The 17,086-nt window shown below is 34.5% G+C and overlaps 2 protein-coding genes across 3 annotated transcripts in view; both read right to left on the reverse strand.

Annotated features, from left to right (window-relative positions):
• Window positions 1-421: 421 nt before the first annotated feature.
• Window positions 422-2,967, reverse strand: LOC126810710 (putative UDP-sugar transporter DDB_G0278631). The gene is made up of 3 exons (XM_050535910.2): window positions 2,868-2,967; window positions 1,778-2,349; window positions 422-1,316 (listed from the first exon to the last, which is right to left on the reverse strand). Exons 2-3 carry the CDS (start codon window positions 2,256-2,258, stop codon window positions 688-690), a joined length of 1,110 nt encoding a protein of 369 aa, XP_050391867.2. The 5' UTR covers window positions 2,259-2,349; window positions 2,868-2,967; the 3' UTR covers window positions 422-687.
• Window positions 2,968-8,756: 5,789 nt separating this feature from the next.
• LOC126811484 (mitochondrial Rho GTPase 1) overlaps window positions 8,757-17,086 on the reverse strand; it is a 28,739-nt gene continuing 20,409 nt past the window's right edge. The window contains exons 17-21 of one of the 2 annotated variants that reach the window (XM_050537141.2): window positions 15,794-15,916; window positions 14,690-14,815; window positions 13,923-14,119; window positions 11,694-11,762; window positions 8,757-9,916 (exon numbers count right to left, since the gene is read on the reverse strand). In XM_050537141.2, coding sequence (XP_050393098.2) covers window positions 9,799-9,916; window positions 11,694-11,762; window positions 13,923-14,119; window positions 14,690-14,815; window positions 15,794-15,916 — 633 coding nt within the window. In that variant the 3' untranslated portion in view covers window positions 8,757-9,798. The remainder of the gene's footprint in view (window positions 9,917-11,693; window positions 11,763-13,922; window positions 14,120-14,689; window positions 14,816-15,793; window positions 15,917-17,086) is intronic. The other variant, XM_050537142.2, reaches the window with a different exon arrangement.

Raw genomic sequence — 17,086 nt, forward strand, 5'->3', positions numbered from 1 at the left:
AATCGCTAAAATCTTGGATCAGAGTGGATCAATTTGAATGAAATTTTCAGCAAATTCCCTTTACATTATCTAGTTTTTAACTATTACAGTGAGAACTGCTAGCTCTTTATCTAATCTCCCATTTATCTTTAAATACTGTTTGTATTACAACTGATACACTGGAAGTTGGATCAAAAATAAATAAGTATTTAAAGTATTGATACAGAGGCAATTTAAAGACAATTCATTTTTTAACTTGGGAAATCAATTTGGTCAACTGAAATTTAAAGATGGTCAAATTTCTAGTGTATTGGTTGTAAAAATAAAATTATCAGTATCTGTCAAGATATAAAAAACATAGATGAGAATATTACATTTGACTACAACGTCTAGTGGCAGTGAATAGTCATGCAAAGAATCAAGCAGTACTCAAAATACAAAGTGGATAGAACATGATGGTACAACCATCTTCTTTATTTTTTTTACAACTTCGATTTCATACTACAGATACATGGTTATCTGACTTCAATCTAATATCAATTCATTTTTTATATGTTTCAGAAACCACTCTATGATCATTTTTAACATCTGCAATTTTGAAAATACTATTTCCTAATATCAAAATCTATGGAATATTTAAAATAAAGGGAAATCCCTGTGAATCTGAAATTTTAATCAAATGAGATGGAATCTCATATTTTGCAAGCATCAAGATTCTGACTTCTGATGATCAACTGTTAAAAAAGTACCAATACTTTTTTGTACTGGATTTCCATTCACAACATGTCCATTAGCTAAGTCTTTAAAGTCTTCAGCAGAGGATATACTCATCACCTTTTTCATATCATAGGATTTGTTTTTGCGATTTTCTCTATATTTTGAAAAAATGTATAAAATACCTCCTGAGAGATTCACACTGATACCAGTGTATGTAGCAAGGTTATGACTGACCCCACCAAACGTGAATAATCCTAGCAGTGTCTGGGCTAAGGCTTTTAATCCACCAACAACACTGGTAGTAAGTGCAGACGTGAGACTGGCACACATGAACAAGGAATAATTTAATAAGCAGCCCATGCTTATAGCCAAGAAAAACATGATAATAAATTGTATACTGTAAAAATGTTTATATTGCCACATATCAATAATTTCACGATTTATACAGGAATATAACAGAAGTAACGGTAATGTATTATAACTATTCAGCTGTAAAGTTTGTGCAGTTGTCATGTCTTGTTGAGAAAACTTTTGAACCAGTATGAGATACACTGCTTGAGTAAAATTACTTAGACCTCCACATATATACGCTACTGGATTAAAACCAAGATCTCCATAACCTATACAAAGAAACACAAGACATGAAAGCTTGATTAATCACTAATAAAAAAACATGTTGGCAGATGGTGAATGTATGCTTACCTGTAGAGTTTTGAAGGGTGGCTTTCATGTTTTCGGGGTCAAAACTGAATTTGAATAGAGTAAGAGTTCCTCCTCATGACTTGATAAACTGCCCTAGCAAATTTTTAAAATTTTAAAACACCATAAGCCTGTCCCTAGCTTACTTATAAGCTGGCTTAGTTGTAAGCAGAGTTCTTGTATCCCAAAAAGTGTGATATTCAGAAGGACCTGTTGTAGCATGTATATGTTGGAGTATTTTGTCGTAACCCTAAAACATTAACAACTTAAAATTAACAATACACCAACCATTTGGTGTACATGTACCATGCTATAAAAATTAAAGAGGCTTCTGTTTTATTTTACAAAATGAATTGGTATGAAGAGAGTGTTTTATACATACCTGCTATTAAACATCCAACACTAAGAAAGACAACTGATATTATGGTCATCTTTGATGGAAACGTCTTCTTTAAAATATAAACAGACAGAATGAGAGTTGATATGGGAACACAGCGCTTTAGAACACCATACATTGCTATGTTCATATGAGACAGAGCACTCAGTGCCAACACAGCATTAATCCCATAGAATACAGCTGGCCATAGAAAGGCTCGACCACGTTTAAGAGTAAATGCAGGAAGATCTATTAAATCAAAAAATCGTAAAGTCTCCAGTAGAACAATTGTAAAGATCATTTGGGCCACCATCACTATGACAGGAAAATCAAAGTCATGTGTGCTCATTAAGCCTTTATTTACAAAGGCTGTTGCAACAGAAACAACTCCATAAAAAGTTGCTGCACCAACAGATTTTATTGTTGAAGAAACAAATCGTTCTGTATCATATGTCACTTGTATTATTACTTCTGGTTTGGACGACATTCTTATATAATTTATCTCTAAATAGTTCTATTGTAAATTTAATGTTATGTGTATATCCAGATTAAATGTTGAAATCGACAACCACCATTAACTAAAATGAAAAATAAAAGTACATCTTGAAATGTCAATAAAAGCTCACAATAATAACAAACTGGTGATTTCAGCTAAACTATAATATAACATTATCGATAACAGTAATTAGATCCAGGTGAAAAATTGAGATCCATACAATTACGTGGTTGGGAGTGGTTCAGACTTGAGTAAAACTCGCTGAAATATCACCACTAAACACTGGTAAAAGTTTGAAATAAGAGTCATCCGCTCGAAAAAGATAGCTTATTGTTGTCAAGGGAGTGGTGATTGTTTTGTCACCTAAGCTAAAGCAGTAAAGGCAAAGGTGTCGATCAACATCCTTAAGTAAGACGTACTACTACGTAGACACACTGACGATATCGACATGGATGATATGAAATGCAAAATTGAAATGGATCTAAAAAATGAACAGATCTAAATTCTGAAACAGAAAATTACATCAACAAGCCTTTTAAATCAAATTCATCTCGAATATAGAAAAATTCATCAAACATAACTTGGTATGACACTACTCACCACCGGTCTTAGCCATCCATGCATGTAGAGCCTACAAGTTTTGATCATGATACCCTTTCTCGCCAAGTTCATTAATTGAGTTCATGACGTTACACGGTTAGTCCATCAAAGAACGGTAACTCCCATGTTTTTGGAAGCAGACCACCAAACCATCCCAGTAAATACAACTTAACCCTTTGCCAGACTGCAACTTTCCCCAAAGTTTTCGTTGGTCTAGAAGCTCTCTGCCACAGAAGTAGCAACATCTGGGAATGTCTCCCTCCAAAGCGAAAGTTTTTAATGAAGCTGCCCTGGAAATTTTGACCATAGCATCTAATCAACCTATAATTACTATCTTATACCGTAATCAACCTCTAAGCACCGTCCTTCCGCTTGACAGAAATGTCAGTCCAAACATCTTCTTCGATTCTAGACAAAGTCAAAAAAAAAAAAAAGAAAAAAAAAGGAAAGGCTATAGAGATAACAGGAACCATCGGTGAATGCGGGAGCTATCATATAAATCCCATTTGGATATTGTGTGTGTGTGTGTGTGTGTGTGTCCTCCAACTAGACCCCATTGCAAACCTGTATAAAGGTTTTCAGTAAATACATCCCCGTCCGTTCCGAACCGTATTTCTTTATATGTATCACACAATACCACCTGAAATATGTTGTTTAATGGTCGAGACATTAAGTAATAGGTCCTATATTGATACTGCACGAGGGGGACATTAGTCCGAGAAATGTTTCAATATATATTACTCGAGACCATTAACAACTTAAAATACAGACCCTTTCCCAAATCAATAAAACCTGCATATCAATGAAACCGTCAGTCAAGTAAAACATTTTATCTAGTATAAAACAATGTACGATTGGCACGTTGCCTGTACATAATTTGAAATAACGGTACGCCAACAGCAAAGGGTGATTGTAGTAAGATTGTTAGAATTTTTGCTCTTTAAATTAATGATAGCATTATATTATATCTTTAACTAATCACTTGGTTGGCACATTCTATAGAAGTCAGATCTCATGCACCCAAATAATGAGTGACGGATTTACACAAAAAAAGAGTTATAAAACCAAAACATAGCTGGTTCTATGTGTCAACAAAATATCACCAGATAACGCGTGATCGGAAAATTACGATTGCAACATTTGGCTTAAACATACATTATGCAAGAGCTAAATCTGCCCTTTTCAGGTCTTTCTTGAGGCCTGAAATATTATCTAATTTATTAATCAGACATTAATTAACTTATCTAGACCATAATCAACTCTCGATGCCATCGCTAGCCTGCGAGGTCTACTGGATTAGGATCCGATTTGCTGCTCAACTTTCATTCATGATTTAGTCATGAAATGGATAACCGAGACTATGTTTTTTTTATCGTACCGACTTTAGTAATGATGATGAGGCTAGACCGAAAATTCAATCGCTAAATTCTCAGTTCAATTTTAGCAAATTCCCTTTACATTATCTAGTTTTTTAACTATTATAGCGAGAACTGCCAGCTCTTTATCTAATCTCCGATTATGTATCTTTAAGTAACCAATCATAATAATTAATTACGTAATATTTGACCAATTAGATAATTGAAAGTCCAAACCCAAAGCTACAAAACTATCATATCTCTGGGCATTCGTCAGACAGCCGCTAGATTCCAGAGGGAGAAGCTGTATCAATTTCTATCAGCAGACTCCCAGCGAGTCTGGGTGGATGGGATTAAGAGAATGACTTTATTGTAATATATTATGTTTGTATCTTATGTAACCAGTGCTTGATACATAAAATATAAAAACGAACTGTTGCATTGTTATTCCTGGTAACACAAACATCTTAACTACTGAGATAGTAGTAAGAAGAAAATACACAACGTGAAAATGAAAGTAAAAATGGATAATCGAGACTTTGTTTTTATCAAAAGCTAACATCTCGGTTCAGAGTGGAGCATGGAGCAATTTTATTTACGTTATCTATTTTTTAACTATTATATCGATAATCAGATAAAAATTGTTGCATCAAGAGGGTCCACAACCTTTTTATTACTTTTTACACTATTAGCGTGGTGGCGGTCATTTGACGGGAAGTTCCGGTCCGATGTTCAGGTAACTGTGATATATTTGAACGGTTTTACAATCAATAAAAATTGTGACCTCTAGAGGGCCCACACGCTAAAAATGTGATTTTTAGTACAATCTTGGTATATTATGCATTATTATTATTTATTCAGTTCAGCATCACAGAAAATCGCCATCGTCTGCAGTGCTTACATGGAAGGGATTATTAAATATAAAAACTTCAATGCTAAGTAATTTTACTAGCCAGAAATCGCTTAGAAAGCGTCTCCGACGATCTAGACCCCACCCAAAAAATATACTATTACCGTAAACATACTAAAATATAGCACATTAGGCTAACTGAGCACGCAGAAAGGGGGCACGTCCATTTTGCATCAAAAAGCACCGAAACCAGCTTTGGTGGCGAAATGTTTTTTTATTTCACAGAATCAAGGGATTAATAAACTACTAGACTGCAAAATTCAAGAAGCCTCCTGTGTTGGCTTTTCGAGATATAATTCCGTAAACGTACTAAATATATGGAGGGGGGGGGGGTAGGGTAGGATCACTGCGCACGCTGTAACTTCTAAACAAGCTTTGATGTTTATTGAACCCACGAACCCCGCCTCGAATCCGAGTGCTAGGAACTTATTGGTGGTATAACTCGATACGCCAACATAGAAAGCTAATGAAATTTGGCATGTTCATACCTTATGCATCTGTCGAGTTGGTGAAATAAAGATCGTGAAGCGACCAAAGCTAGTTTGAGCCTACCCTAACCTGATTCCCCCATAGTTTACGTAGGCCTATGTTTACGGTGATATATCTCGAAAAGCCAACATAATCGTTAAAATATCACCGTTATACCATAATTATGGTTGGATCCGAATGTCTTGAAAATCGGACCGAAACTTCGCGTTAATGGCCGCTCCGCTTTACGCAAAAAAGTGTAAAAGTATGTTACCAAGGTTGTAACAATTTTTATCCGATTTTGATGGAACTTAAAACGAGTGTTTAAGTATCACTAGTTCTTTTGTGAGTTCATGTTTGGTGCGCATCAGACCTTCCGTTCTGGAGTTATGCCAAATGCCCTTTACGCAAAATGTGAAATATGAATGAAGTTTGTGGACCTCCCAGAGGCGACAATTTTTGTCCAATTCATGAGATGAAAATTAAACTATGTGTTGAGGATCAAAAGTTCTTGGATGAGTTTCACTTTGGTAAGCATGAAACCTTCCTGTCATAGATACAACAGAAATGAGATGGAATGAAATATTCGACTGCTCAGTGCTAAGTCTTCGACATTGAAAAGGCGAATTATTTGTCAATTTAAAACAACATTGATGCGCAGCTGTGATCTTACCGGGAAAAGATGGGCTTCTGATATCGAATATTTAAGACAAAATAACCATTTAACCATCGGTACACGGGATTTCTCGGACCATTGTTTCAGGAATATTTTCTCTCTGGGTTCGGATGAACTAGTGATCAGGCGACAGACGGTATCCGGTCACCTCTATTAATCTTGACAATCTGTGCCTGGATACTGTTAGACAGCATTTCGGGCAGTCTATTTTTCAAAATTTTCTTAGGGAGGTACCCAATACCCTCCATAAGGACCCGACTTCGTTGACGTTCTCAAGTCCGTTCGTTTGACACTTTCTTCTCTGGCCGGATGAGCCAGTGATCAGGCGACCGACGGTATCTGGTCAGCTCTATTTATCTAGACTATCGGTGCCTAACGGAATACTGTCAGACAGCATTTCCGGCAGTCTATTTTTCAAAATTTTCTGGGGAGGTCCCCCATACCCTACGTAAGGACTCCCCACTTTGGCGCTGTTTATCTCAACGATCAGTGCCTGAAAGACTGCATTCCCACCCCTAGTTGAAGCTCGTGCCTTTGCCCCCCTAATCTTGGACTTTCACAATAAGGAATTAAGTTGGGGTAGAAGAATGTAAGGATAGTTCGTGATGTTACCTGAATTGGCGAGTTTGTGATATTCTTATAAAAATAACTTTAGGTGAAAGTCTCTCAACTTCCCCATCAGTATAATTACGTTGACTCTGAATAGATAAAACCTGGTTCTTTATCCGAATTGCCTTCATATTATTAAGTTTCCGTGCGATCCCCAAAATATGTTACCATTTTCTAATTCTGAGGTACAGTTGTCTGTGGCCTTTGGACTATTTGGGGACGTTGTTTGTTCTTTACCAAGAGATTCTGAGGAAGGAATACATGTAACTGTGAGTCTTGTTCATTATTATAGGGACCCTACAGACTGAATCACACAACAAAAGTCAACTTGTGGTTTCTGATAAAAATTATTTATTCAAATCCAATTTATATTGGATTATTTAATCTTCTACATGTACACAAGATATTGTTTCAAGTTGATCTACAGATTACAGGGCCGGTTGTTAATAAGTTACTTGAGAATACAATAAATTACACATCTTTTAAGAGATAATAGCTTTATGCTTTATTGATGTTTGGATTTAAATGCCTGCTACTCACATTTCTTCACCATTGTATATTTTGATTTATTTATATTTAAAGAAAGAAATACCTTTCTTGTACTCTGATAAAGTAGGTTTTCAGGCAATGAAAGATACGCCCACTAGCAATTGAGTAGTCTAATGATTTGTTTATAAAGTTTGAAACCATTTTAATGTTTTCAAATGAATTTCTTCACAATCCAAGCAAGATTTTGATGACAATTGGAAAAGGTAACTGATGGGGTTCATTCATAATGTAACTAGTCAATCCCAAAATGTTTACCAGCAAAATCAAAGATAATTTGCAAGACATCGAAAAACATACGCCCACAGCAGCTAAGTCACCTGGACAGTCAACCAGGCTTGTCACATATTTTTTCTTTTGTCAGTAAAGAAAACATTTACGACACACTAAAATCTAATTTATCAGAAATCCTTAAAATTTATTTGGGCTTCTAGTTCTGCCCTATACAATATATATAGGACCATAACTCTGGAAGTAATTATCAGAATTCAATAAGGTTCTTCTTCTCATTACCTTAAACACTGTATAAATTTAAAGTCAGTCAGATATTAACTTTAGCCTCTAGAATGCCCTCAAGGTTTTTCAAAATGATCAAGGGCCATAACTCTGGCAGTAATTATCAGATAATCCTTGAAAATCAATAGGCATCTTCATCTCATGACCTTCAACACTGTGTATAAATTTAAAGTCAATAAGATATTAATTGTGGAGGCCGGACTGACAGACAACAATATATGACTACATTTTAATGTGGGCGTATAAAAAGACTCTGACCCAGAGAACGATTACACAGTTTTGATCTTGATGACAAGGACAATGCTGATTAGTGGTCATGGCAAGTTTGAAGTGAAATGAAATGGGGTTAAATGTCCTACTTTTTTGTACCGACTGGGTTAATGAAGACAGGTAGCAAGTTCAAATTTAGATGACACTCAAAAATAATTATTTTAAAATTGTTTATCTTTATTATAAACTATTGCACTATTGTTGTCACTCTGCCTACCCTGAGCTGAAAATGGTCATTATCGAAGATAGTCAAAGTAATGAAACGATACAATAAATTTCATCACTATCACTAAATTAGGATCAAGGTCATCTCTCGTCCAATAGTCTCAACCAATCTAACTGCTTCTCACCCTGCAGAAGAAAATGCTGATTATTGAACATAATCTGGGTATACTGATGTTATGAAACTATATGCCAAATTTGTCACACTCACTCCATGTTAAACATTTTCCTAATAAATACCTACACCATTTCAACATAATCAAACTGACAACAAAAAAGTTTTTTTAATGTTGTGGGAAAGTGAAAAAAAGGCGATATTTGACAAAATCAGTATATTGAAGTTTCAAGGATAAACTACAAAACAAATTATTTAATATACATAGAACTGATTCACAAAACAGTTGAGAAATAATAAAAATTAAAATAGACAAAACATAAAAGATAGGATGTCAGATCATATCTAAACACCTTCAACCCATATATACTAATACTGTCAATATATCAATGCATGGAGCAACTAAAATCTGACAAAAATAATGTCAAAGTTCCAACTTTAACCACAGCAAGAATCTGGCTTGTCAAGTGATTTATGAATTTTTGTAAAGACATGGCAACTTAATTATGTCACAGAATTTTAATAGTGTTTCTTCCAATAGCCAAATAATCTGGGCATCTTTTATAAATCTAAAAAAAAATAAAATGCAAGGATGGAGAAACGGACAGGGGTGATGACCAATCTGATTAAAACACAGATCCTATTTCGTTTCGTTTTGTATAGTTCAAAATTTCCTTTTACTTGTCTTTACTTACTACGCTGTGTTCTGGGTAATGTGAGGGAACAGCCAATGAAACGGTCTGTTACGAGTTCTTGGCATGCAGTGCACAGAACTGTGGGTAAACCACATTGGGTCAAAAGCCGCTCATGTGACCCCTGATGCGACCTTCCACTACAACCGGCCAGATAATCATGTAGTGTAAGCCATCGAAAGTACAAAAAAAGGAAACGAAATATAGATCTGTATTTTAATCAGATTGGGGTGATAGTTGTATAAAAGACAATTCAACTGCCTGACGATCTTTTACTTTCATTGCATACAGAAGTAAAACTGTATCAAACATTACATCAAAATGGCTGGATATAAGGCATGGTACATATCATAAAAATACCATTTCCATCAAGTATCACATCCTAGTTATTATATTGTTGATTGTGTCCTTTTCTTTTTTAGTCTATGTTAAGGTATGTCTCTAGATTGTATAAAGAGTATTCACATCAAATATATTTATTTCCACTTGCTCATAGAAAACACACAGCTTTACCATCACACTATTTTAATACGGACAATAACACAACTACATTCATCTTATTGAACGATATAGTTTATATGACAGGAAGCTGAAGCCAGTTAAAACCGCAATACCAAGTCCAATTTGTATATAAAGTTTGTTATCATCTGTAAAAATGTTCCGTAGATGTCTGAAAAAAGAAATTAAGAATATGTAAAAAAAAAAAAGAAAAAAAAAGAAGAGAACACTTATATAGTAAGTTTACTGGTAGAATTTTATTTATATTCAGTTACTAGTTACGGGTTCTGTGCACCTATGATTGAGAGATAAAAAGTCAATATATTGCTGTAGAGATGTTCAAGAAAAACTATTAGTATCATTATGAGATTGCTGAATAATCCCACTAAAGTGAAGATATAGAATGAACAGGGGAGATGATAACTCCAGTATCAAATATTGGCATATCAAAATAACTATCTGGTTTTCAGGGTTTTCTCATCATACCACCCTACAACAACCCTTGGTCCATTGACACAGATTGACCCAAACAGAAGTTTATAAATTGTGCATTCTAAAACATTCACAGTAATATTAAAACAACATTATATTAGTTTAGCATTGGTATACAGCAGAAGTGCGGTGGGACGGCCACAGCAATAGGGGCAAGATTTTTTAATGGCACCCCAATGGGTTTTAGTAGCTGTTGCAGGAAGTGCCAAACCAATCAAAAGTAGGTTTGCAGGTCGCGAATAAACAAGTTGGGGCTCGGGTATAAACCTACTCTTCTCAGCTAATTACATATGTTGGGAGGTCTTTTAGGTGCATGCCAACTTATATACAGAACCTGAGCTTTTCCTCCCGTCCGAATGACTAGAATGTTCCAAGTCAGAATCTCTATTCTGCACCACAGACAAGGAGAAACCAGGCCCCAAGTTCACAAAGCATTCTCAGACTTAAGTTATAAATTTAATCAAAATTTTTTGCTTTATTTTAACTAAAATGTAGCCCTTTATAAAACTCTTGTTGTTTTAAGGTATAAGAGACTACCCGTATGTGCAAGTTTTGTGTTTCTGGACCAAAGATATTTCTAATAAACAGTGATTGAAAGTTGAGTAAATTTTCAACTTAACCTTGCGAACTCGAGGTCAGGCCAGAAATTCCTGGTTAACTCTGGGATCAAACACATTTTGCTCTAAAAATTATTTAAATTTTAATTTCAATTGACAACCCCTATTTTGAGCACTCAAATCAATAAGCACTGGAATTATGGTTGCAATTTTAAGTTGCTTTGCATACGATCATATCCTAGCGATCAGTAGAAGCATCTTTTTCAGAAAGGGTCCTGAAGACTCTGAAATTCTATTGGGCTTGTTTATCAGCCAAAAAGCTGCCAAAGGTGCGAAATATGAATTGTCAGTGGAAAATTTAAGCAATTTCTAGAGCATAATGCACTAAACTGTTATATTTTTTCTGGGTTCCTGCTTATGATTAATTAATTAATAAACCTAATAAACCTGTATTGGTATACAGCAATGACCCATGGACCATAAGTCATCCATTTAGTTATATTACACAAAAAAGTAAGGGTGAGAAAAAAGGAATTAATGTGAAAAAAAAAAGTTGTTGTGAAGGTTAATAAGACAGAACATACATAAAATACCATAAATACAGATAATTACACAATTACAACTATTAATACTACATTACTACATATACTGGCTCACATAGAAATACACATCCAACATCTTGTTAAAACACTATAGAATACAATACTGACAAAGTAAGATTAAAATAGCATTATTTAATCACATGTTATTCTCTAGCTTTATAGCCAATGTTACCATGTTAGAGAAAATTTAGTACCAGGCCCTTAACCAGGATTCCAAACAAAAACATCACACTATAGATATAAAATTAAAACAAGGATCATGCAGGTGATTACTATATGATACAAGAGAATTATGAACCTTAACTGATCCTCTAACCAGAGAGGACGTTGATGAACCAGTAACATATGAACCAAACGTTTCAGATTGCTGAAATTAGGAAGAGAAAAATCTTATTATCACAAACAACATAGGTTTAATTAAACTTAGACTATACTTTCATTTCTTTTTAATGTCATTCATATTTAGACTACAATAACTGAGTAAGGTCTAAAAACATCTTTAAGAAGTCTGCATTCAACTGATCTGACCCCTCATTTAGCCAATTGCTGAAAAGTTAAGTGAAGTGTATAGAAATGAAATGAAATGGAGTTTAATGTCCTACTTTCTGTACCAATTGTGGTAATGATATAGTTAATAAAGTAGAGGCTTTAAAAACATTGTAATTAGATTGACAGACAACTATGCCTTTTTATTTATTTGCTAAAAACTTCTGAGGCACCTATGAATAGTTAACCATAAACAGAAGATCACCTTTCACAAAGTAACTGTTAAGAAAACACATCAATATCAATTAATATCAATTACAACATCTGATTTAAAATAAACTTTACATTGTCCCAAAGTTGGCTTCATAATACTGCAAATCATTTTCCTTGAAATCCGAAATTGGCGGAAATAGCCTTAGGAGAAACAAATTACAACTAAATCTTAAAATATGACGTAAGGTCCTCGACATTGCTATTATCAGTGCCATTACACATAATTGTACTACATGAAATGAAATGGAGTTTAACGTCCTACTGCTCTGCTCCGAACTGGGCTTATGAAGATGGGCATACGCCATACAGTGTGCTATGAGGGAAATTTTGCCCGGAAAGCAGCACTACGGCCTACTATTATATTGAATTCCAACTGTCAAGGGATCTTTTACGAGCACGCCAATGTGTACACGTGACCTCAATTTTTTGTGCCATCCGAATGACTAGTCAGCTGTCCTTATCAGGCCCTCCGCCCTGCATCACTGACAAGGGATGAACTTTCTCGGCCAATGCAGGCATCGAACACCCGACCTCCAGGCTAGCGAGCGAGCCAGCATCTTACCCAGTTAGCCACCATGACCCACTGTACTATATGAATGTTGACAACTGACCTATAATCCATTTAATTTTATTCACAAATAAACGATTCTAGATTGTGCGCAGGTATTTTGTTTCACCAAAAGTGTTAATCTGACAACCTTACCAGCAGTATCATAATTATAGTACTTTCCAGAAGGGGGGACGCAAGTCGCAGTGAGGGGACATAACTCTAACTTGTCTTATTGGCCATGAATTACTGACACATTTGATAAACTCAACAGAACTTGGGATTTGTGAAGACTTGTGACTAGACTCGACTCGGTACTAAAGTCGGTGACTTGGGATTGACTCGGACTCGAGGTGCAGCAGCTTGGGACTTAACTCAAGACTTGTGACATATTCCCACATATTGCAATAAGTACATTCATTTGAAAAAGGAACAATGGTATAATGATAAAATTTCTATGTTTAGAGGTGTTCAGTTGGAATATATGTAAGTAAGATCAGAATGTGTTTTTGTTATTTAAGATGTTTATAAAAATACAAGTAGTGAAAATAAAACAAATAAACATGGAATCATCCCATTAAATACCGACGAGCCAGTCAGTACCTATACTAATATGTTATTAGTGTAGAAAGTGAGTTTTAATATGAAACAGTTTAACAGTATAAAAATAGTTGATATAACTTATACTACTGTAAGACAAGAAATAAATGCATCATGAAATTAATGTGACCTTAAGGGAGTCATCATAATTACTTATTGAAATTAATTTCACCCGCCATACTCTACAGTCTACTCGTTACTTCTTGTAAGTTAGACACAGTATATTTAATTAACAAAAGGGACAGGGAGAGAGAGAAATGGGGTTTAACATCCACTTGACACAAACTAGGTCATTTCGGGACTAACATATGGTTTAATTTTATTTCAATAATTCGCCTGCGCATAGGGGTCTTTAGCAGTGGGAGGAAACCGGAGGACCCGGAGAAAACCCACACGGTTGGACAGGCGACTCTACTCCTTGTCACGTACAACCGGGGATTCGAAACCACGCCAGTCGACTGACTCAATGACAGACTTTATGATACAGCGAGCGCACGCTAACCATTCAGCCATCCAACCCCCCAACGAAAGGGACAAGTCGCATTTACTGCATTAACATAGTTCTTGCATTAATTTCTTGTTTTACAGTATATTATATATGATGTCAAGTATTATACTTACGGGTAAGCAGCCATTGTAGCCAATTTAACATAGACGTCATTATTAACTTTATCTATACAAGTAAATAGTTGAGGTGGTGGAAGTTTGTAGTGATTACAAAACTGAGCTGGGGTCATCTCATAATCCTGTCGTATCTCAGGATGTTCAGCTTTGCACGCTACAATTAATGTAGGTATTTTACTGTCTATAAATAGTTTCTGAAAATATAAATTTGACAAGATTGCACTTTTGGATACAAATAAAAACATCTGTTAGGGTTTAATTTGTTTCTAAATACTAATTTTTAAAATACAAGCCTAAGGATAAATAGAAATTTCCCTCAACTGAACCATTGTATTCACAAGCAACTTTTTTAGTTGCTGATTTGCTGACAAGCCTTTGTGCAAGCCAATGAAAATCTTCAACAGCAGGGTTACTAACAGGGTTCGTTTAACACAGAAAGACAAATGAGGTCTTTAACTATGGGGTATGGTGAACTAATAATATTAATAATAATGTACAGTAATAAATAAATTTAATATTTACAGATAATTTTAGGCAGGTATATATATATATAAAGAGCTCTTCTCCAAAACAAGAATAAACACCAAGCCAAACCTTACTTTTTTTATATTGCTTACAGCCATCACAGATATTAAAAATAGTATTTATTTGTAAAAGAATAAATGAAGTATTTTTATCACCAACATTTTATCTTTGGTATTTTGAAAGAAAACTGTTCTTTTATTTTCTCAAAAATTGCATGATCTTTAAGAAAAATCTCTTACCAAATACATTTTAGCACAGAATTCAAAACTTCTAGGGTTTGTAACATCATATAATAAACAAGCAACATCACAATCTAATTCTGTTGGTGTTAACATATCACTCATACCAACATCAACTTCATGTAACTACAAAATATCATTCAACAACATGTTTATATTTTATTTGTTTGTCTGAAAATAATATTACAACATTGAAATATATATTTTAGATTTTAAACAATCAGTCAGACTTAAATTTCTAAATGTCATTCAAAAGTTGAAGTATTAAAGAAGCATTATCACTTTCACACAAAAAATACAAGTATTTAAGTTTGAACAACATATTCAAAAACATTGACTACAAGGTAATACTTGAAAATGTGAATGACTGATATATCTCCACCTTGGCTTGGATGATTGTGTCACATTTTGCATAAAATCAAATTTTAAGTATTTATTGGGTGGTTATTTCCAATAAAAGTGTGTCAAATTTGGTATATATGGAAAGTATAGACACCCAATCTTACTAGAAAAATACTTGATTACCCCAAAAATGCCCATGGGGCAAGCACTGGGCAAAATTGTCAGGGTATCACTAACTGGCAACCCGACTGTTATCTGCCAGCTTATTGTGTGCCAGCTTAAATGAGGTTGCGGTTGTTATTTCTTGATCAAATGGTTAGGCGGTTTGGGGAACATTGAGGGGTGTCAACGAACAAAAGACTCTGCAATTAAACAGCGGAAAAAGAAGTTGACAGAAATAATTAAGAATTTACTTAGGCCTCAATATGTATGGTAAATGTACAGTAAGTAATGATAAATACATTCTGAAAAATGGACCCTCCCACAATGAAGCTAAGTTGACAGACATTGCATCTAACAACAGCTTATTTATAGCCATAGGTATCCCCAGCGAATAAAAAGTTTTGCAAGGGAATTGAAGCAAATTTTTGATAGATTGGTTACTTTGAATATGTTTTTAGTCCAAATATATCATCAAATCACAAAGTTTGTATGCGGGAATGTATCTTTAAATCAAGTAAAACAATTATTCATTGTTTATAACAAATGCAAGAGATCATCAAAGCACTAATACCCCTTTAAATCTAATATCATTAAATTTACCATTAAATGTTTTTCCTGGCCATATACTTGAACAGTGTTGATTGTGAAGCTAGATAAATGTTCAAGATTTAATGTGGCTACATAGCGTAAATTTCTATGTAATAAACCTTGTAAGAATGCAGTCTGAAAAATATAAACAACAATAATATAATTTCAATGGAGGTTGTAATAAAATAACATTTCATGGATTTATAACTAGAAGAATACAAAACCCATTTAGAATAATGAAAACATTGAGTTATTAATATTATTATAAAAGTTTGAAAGCAAAAACATGTTAATCATGCTGGTTACATCCAGTGCAATGAGGGAAGTTGAATGAAAATTGTTAAAGGACAATATTGGTGCCAGTCATTATCACATATGTGATAGAACTGGTTAAACACGTTCCAAATATATTTTTAACATAGAGATCATTGCTACGATAGCTGAGTAATACACGAGAAAAATAGAAATAGTCCGTACATTCCCTTGTTTATATTCATTCTATACCTTATAAAAACATGGTAATGCACAGACTTTTTCTGTTTTTCTTTCGTGTTCTCTTATCTAGTGGCAGTCAATTCTTTTTATGAATTGTCAGATATCCTCTCACAGTCTCACACAACAACTGTTGGTCTTCAAGGGAATTATTAGTGAGCAGAAATTCGGCCGTGTATCTGTTATCACTCGTCGCTTCAGTCAGTTATATAGAGCCGTGACTCGTGTTTTCCTTTGGCGTTCGTCACTTCCGATACGGGAAACCTGTATTACTCAGCTATCGTAGCAATGATCTCTGTGTTAAAAGTATATTTGGAATGTGTTTAACCAGCTCTAACACATATGTGATAATGACTGGCACCAATATTGTCCTTTAAAGGAGTCCAGCTGTTACAGTGAGTCTGATGTCTCCCACCTCAATCCCAATGTAAATAGATGGTCTCAATAATTACTTGCTCATTTACCCCTTTGTAAAGTTTCAAGCAATCAAATATTTATCGAACTTAGTCAAGGTATTCATGAAATGAAGCTATACAGTGTACAGCATACACCAACTTTCATCAACTATCATCAAACCAAGTCGATGCATTCATCTAGTAAGCACCTACACCAAGTTTGAACATGCCACCAGGGCTGGCACCATTACATTGCCAATGCAATTAATTACATTACATTATCATTATTTTTTAAATGTAATCATTACAATAACTTCCTTATTTTTAGCCATGTAATTCATTATCATTACAATTTACACTGGACGTAATTCATTACCATTACTCATTACTTTATGACTATATATAAAAACCTTTTTTA

This window comes from Patella vulgata, chromosome 2, assembly GCF_932274485.2.
Source record: "Patella vulgata chromosome 2, xgPatVulg1.2, whole genome shotgun sequence".
In the NCBI taxonomy this organism is placed as follows: domain Eukaryota; kingdom Metazoa; phylum Mollusca; class Gastropoda; family Patellidae; genus Patella; species Patella vulgata.

What these genes read in the sequence shown, in the direction of transcription:
- LOC126810710 (XM_050535910.2), bottom strand. Translation starts at nt 2,258, where the DNA reads ATGTCGTCCAAACCAGAAGTAATAATACAAGTGACATATGATACAGAA. An exon ending in TGTTGGATGTTTAATAGCAG is followed by an intron (nt 1,317 to 1,777) that starts GTATGTATAAAA and finishes TTCTTTGTATAG; the next exon opens with GTTATGGAGATCTTGGTTTT.